General features: G+C 43.7%; 1 protein-coding gene across 1 annotated transcript in view; it reads right to left on the reverse strand.

Annotated features, from left to right (window-relative positions):
- Ano3 (anoctamin 3) overlaps positions 1–5,321 on the reverse strand; it is a 405,337-nt gene that overhangs the window by 25,054 nt on the left and 374,962 nt on the right. The window contains exon 19 of the mRNA XM_012517561.2: positions 569–605. Within this exon, the coding sequence (XP_012373015.2) occupies positions 569–605 (37 nt within the window). The remainder of the gene's footprint in view (positions 1–568; positions 606–5,321) is intronic.

The following is a 5,321-nucleotide window of genomic DNA, read 5'->3' on the forward strand; positions in this document are numbered from 1 at the left end:
GGTGTGGGGTGGAGGTGTGGGGCGGAGGTATAGGGTGGAGGCGGGAGGCATTTGCAAGAACGCTGAGAGCTGAGTTCTCACGTTTAGTTATTTTGTGCCAGGAAAGAAGTAAATAGCTATTCAAAGGTAGAAACCTAATCATAGCAATAGAATCACATTATTTGGAAACAGATTGGGAAGTCACATAAGATACTCATAAGAAGGTTAAAAAGCAATTCCACCCAGGTACAGAAGGCAGGAGCGGTGACGTGACGAAGGACTCATTCTCCTTAGGAATCTCTCTGAACTGTTTTGACTTTTAAAACATGGGCATGAAATATTATGCTTACCACACAAGCAGTTTAAAAATTGATGAAAAAAGTACACCCAAGTTATGAGAAACAGTTGGCTAGCTGGGAGCTGAGATGTTCTGCGACTGGATACGTTGCTTTCTCATACCGCTTCTGTCATGGTTACTAATAGATTATGTGGCCAAAGACAGGAAAATGCTAAAACACACGAAGGGGTTACAGACTGACACATCCACTTGTTGCCTTGTTCACAAGCAAAGAACTAAAAGTGGACTTACCCAAATTAGTCAAGAGGTATGCAATCTTTTCATAGGCCTGTAATAGGAACAAAGTATAATGAATACATTATTCTTTTAGAAAAAGTTGATATTTACATCATTCAAAGAAACATCTAAAGTATGCTCTGCAAAAGCATGCTCCTTAAAGTGGCTACTTTTGAAATTAATTAGAAATATTCATTTAAACTTAGAATAAAGTTGTTAATCTATAACTGTCTACATGTACGAAATGGGCATAATATACACTTGTGTGGAAGTATATGGATACACAATTTGTCATTTATAGTAAGAAGTCTTTTGTTGCAGTTAACTTCTACTTTATAATCTACTTGTAAAGGAGAAAATAAGTACACAAATTTTTCAGTTAGTGACAGGTAAGCTGAGATTGAATCTTAAAATTCTAAGGTCTTCTTGACACACTGGAAGAGGAGATGGGGGCATGAGATCTCTGTTAGTCATAAAGAATTGTCCAAAGTATGACAAAACATAATTTGCTGGCTTACACTCTCAATTAAAAATTGTTTGGGTGCTTATTTAAAAGAAAATCTAGGTCATTTCTCTTCAGTGTGTAAGTCCTTTGAAAGACAGATTTTTTTCCTGTCCAAACACTATTAGGACAAATCTTTCTTCTCATTGAATTAAGAGAAAGTAGCTGTATATCTATCCTATTTTGTACACACAGATACAAAATGGTCCTTCATTTATATCCCCTTTTTTGTTTAGTTTTCTTAGAGATGGGTATTCCATTGCCATTTCAAAATTGTAGGTATGTGAATTCAGCAAAATAATCCAATATAGTCCAGTAGACCATAATAGTAGTGTGTTCTACTACAAAGACAACAATATGCATGGTATTAATTATTGTAACTGTCCTACTAACCTGTTTTGAAACTGTCTCATTGCTATTTTTTCTCAATAAAATGAATAAAAAAGACAGATTTTTTTTCCTGATAATAGTCTTCATGCCAGGCCAGGCTCCTCCCAAATCTATTCTAACCATCGCTTACACAGACCCAAGGACATGGTATAAATTTTGAAGCACTGTAGGGAAATGTAGCTGGAATAGCACATTTGCTCCAAAGAAAAGGGTGTTACACATTCCTGATGCGTGTGTGTGTGTGTGTGTGTGTGTGTGTGTGTGTGTATGACTACATTCTCATAATTCAACAAAGTAATGTTTAGAATTTTGAAATTATATATCATTTTAATGCTTTTATATTTTTTAAAGTAAAAAGATAAAGAATAATAATTCCAACATCCCCATTCATTGGCCTGCAGAATTAAAGAAGGGAGGCTCACATGCCTTTCCACAGTAACAGCTGCTGCTGGTCCCTGAGTGCGCTTGTAATAGGATTACTGTGGTAATCTGGCCTAGTCATGATTCAAGCCTACTGCTTTATGAGATCCAGAATATTCTTTAGGCTGAAAGGCTCTGTATACGTTCTCTGGAGCGGCAGGTTTTGCTTGTTTGTTTGTTCTACTACATTCGCAAGCTACCATTTTCCAATTTTCAGAGTCCCTGGAATCCTTGAACACCAAGCTTACTCTTATTGTGCCACTTCCTCTCTGTGCTTCATTTATCAAGTAAGACAAGCCCAGCAGGGTCTCCTAGGGACAGACTTGATCAACCAGCAAACACTGGGCAGCACTACTGTGCCGCATCACTGACTCGACCAGCCTCACGGAGGCTGACAGTTGATTCTGCTTAAATCACTGCCGTGTAGGGCAAAGCACTGTGACTGTGGCCAACAGTGCCTTCCACATACTCCCATTCCTTTGTGTCAATCCCAAGTATGTATAACAATCCCCATTCTGCAAAACAGGGAACTGAGGCACAGCATCAGGCGCAGCCCCGGCAGGTGAGCAGCGGGGTGAGGGTGGCCATCAGCGGGGTGAGGGTGGCCATCAGGACTCGCCTGCATGATGCTGTGCTTCGTCACATTTCAAGACTTTTATCTCAATACTTAGCCTGTTCACAAGCCTGGGCTGGAGATACCTGCCACCGGATGCCACAGCAGAGCGCACTAGCCTATGAAGAAGTGTTATAAATCACAGCAAAGGCTGCCCTGCGGAAGGGAAGCTTTCTGGGGTTCTTAAGAACTTGTGCCACTCAAAGCCCAGATGCGGTGGCTGATTGGCACCCCCATGGGGAAATCTAGACAATCAGTCCATGCAGACTGACTTGTGAAGTCCACAGCTACACAGCACAGCACCTAGGATTTTATACTTCACTGGGGGGCAGCAGTGACTCTGGAAGTGGAGTAGAATGACGATGAGTTTGGGTGGGGACAGCCAGGGAGATGATCCAAGGACCCAGCAATAGTTGTCCAAGCTGACACTGCCTCTACTGAGGTTCTGGAACTTAAACGCCAGTGGGCAGAGACAGATGGCCCCAGATCTGGGCCTGGTCAGGAGGTAGGAGGTGCAGCAGCTGGGGTGCTGGCGAGAGAACTACTTCTCCTGTGAACCTGAGCCACACTCAGAGGTGACCTTGGGCTAGAGATGGTGACCTTGAGCAGGAACATGGAGTGCTAGAAAGGGCCAGGCTGAAGTCCAGGCTAAGCACCTTTGAGATCCAGAACCACCGAGCCAATGCCCCAAGACTGGCATGGACTCTGTGGGCTTCCTGACAGGCAAGGAAGCAGGAAGGACAGGAGAGGTGACACTGAGTCAGGCAGAGGGGAGGCAGAAGGGCCTCAGAGGGGCACATCCTCTCAGGGGACCACTGGCCAGTCCCATCAGAGCTCACTCAGCACTTTGGCATCACCAGCCTCCCCATGCCCTGGGAAAGTTTGATGCCAGCATCCGTTAGGCAGGACAACAGCAGCAAGGGCAGGGCATGGACGTGGTCCTCCCAGGAGCTCTGCATGGTTCAGGGCATTTCAACTCTGAATCACAGCCCAACTGAAGAGTCCCTGTGAAAATGAACCCCAGACTTCTGCCGAGTGGGAGAGACTGCTGTCTTCCAGCTCTCGTCCCTCTGAATTTCTGTAAACTGTGGGTAGAGATGTGCACAAACCAAACAAATACAGTTTAGAAAAAATATGAGCCTCTTATTAAATGAGTGACCAGGCATTAACGCCTTTCTTGGTTAAGACCTGTGGGCCAAGCCTTTGATCCACCCATCCGCCAACAATCTATGAGCATTGTGATCAGTAACCAGGAGGGACCAGGCACTAGAAGGGTAAAGGTATCTTGAGGCATAATCATCAGGTCTCGGAAAGCAGCGCAGGAACACAGACGCTGAAATGCATCAGCGGGTGGGAGACCAGAGCCAGCAGATTCCAGCCACTGTCCACATGCTGCTGTCCTTTCCTCTTCTTTCTTGATTGTGATGTGCTCTGTGTATGGGAAACTGACTACCACAAAGGAGGAGATCTCGTGAGAGGGGTTCGTCCTTTTCCTGACTCTGCTGAAAGGCTTAGCTGGCCTGAGCCAGGGTAAGCTATGAAAGTACTTCTCAGATGTTTCTGTTTTGCTCTTAAGAATTATCTCCTACTTAGGATGCCAGACAGCTGTCACCCTACTGTCACAGGACACAGGATTGACTTTCAAGCAACAAGAATTATATTTTCTGAATAACTTTACATGTTTCATTGTCATTAAACCATCTTTGGAAGTACTAGCTGATTTGGTGACCACCCATTACTCTTGGTACCTAGAAGTAGCAGCACCGCTGTAGGAGACCAAAATACAGGAGAAAATGTGTGGGGTCGAGAAAGCCCGACGCCTAGTTTCAAATTCGACCACTGCAGCGCTTTAGCTGTATGTTGATGAAAGGACATTACAAAATAATCTATTAAAGCTTCTAATTCTTGTTACATTTTATTGCAATTTATTTTTAGAGGCTGTAGTTTCTGATCTTGGCTATGTGTCTGAATTCCCTTAGGCTTCTTAAGTCAATGATTTCCAACACTATTTTAGATCTGGCTGGAGCAGAATGCCCAGAGAACTTCAATGCCAGTGGAGGACATAGAGTGCTAGAGGGGGCCTGTCTGAAGACGGGGCTCAGCACCTCTGAGACACAGAACTACAGGGGCGAGCCCCAAGAGAGGCACGGACCCTGTGCGCTTCCTGACAGGCAATGAAGCTACAAAGACAGGAGAGATGGTATGGAGTGAGGCAGAGGGGAGGCAGAAAGGCCTCAGAGGGGGACGCCTCTTTTTGATGTTTTGTTTCAAATACTTTAATAAAAAAAACCCACAAAGATCATTAACAGAAATCAGGAATCCATAGTTTTTCAAGTGCTGCAGAAAATTTGATATGCAATAAAAATTGGAAAACACTTTTAAAATTACACAGATTCTACGTAATAGACTTGAAATCAAGTTTTTATAATATTAGTCCATATGTTTCTCCCCAGTTGAATATTTATTTCAGAATTGCCATGACCTACCTATTTTGAAAGATTTAGAGAATGCAGACTTTGGTGACATAAAGATGGCTATACATTTTATTGTATATAAGAGATATACTGTATGCTTGAAAACACAATGCTAGTAACAGATGAGCTGACCATGTGCAATACAGGAGATGCCAGTGCATTTGGGGAACAACACATATCAGATTTATTCAGAGGACACATTGTAAATGACATTCAGCTGCTCAGCAAGGACCTGGAGGTCCAAGACCAGGAAGCAGGGCAACCTGTGCTTCTCTGTGCTCAACACTTGGACAGCGGAAGGACGGGACAAGACAGCTAGAGCAAGGGAAGAGCTCTCGCCCAATGCTGAGTAATTCCACCAGGGGAATC

This window comes from Octodon degus, unplaced genomic scaffold, assembly GCF_000260255.1.
Source record: "Octodon degus isolate 3935 unplaced genomic scaffold, OctDeg1.0 scaffold00193, whole genome shotgun sequence".
NCBI lineage: Eukaryota > Metazoa > Chordata > Mammalia > Rodentia > Octodontidae > Octodon > Octodon degus.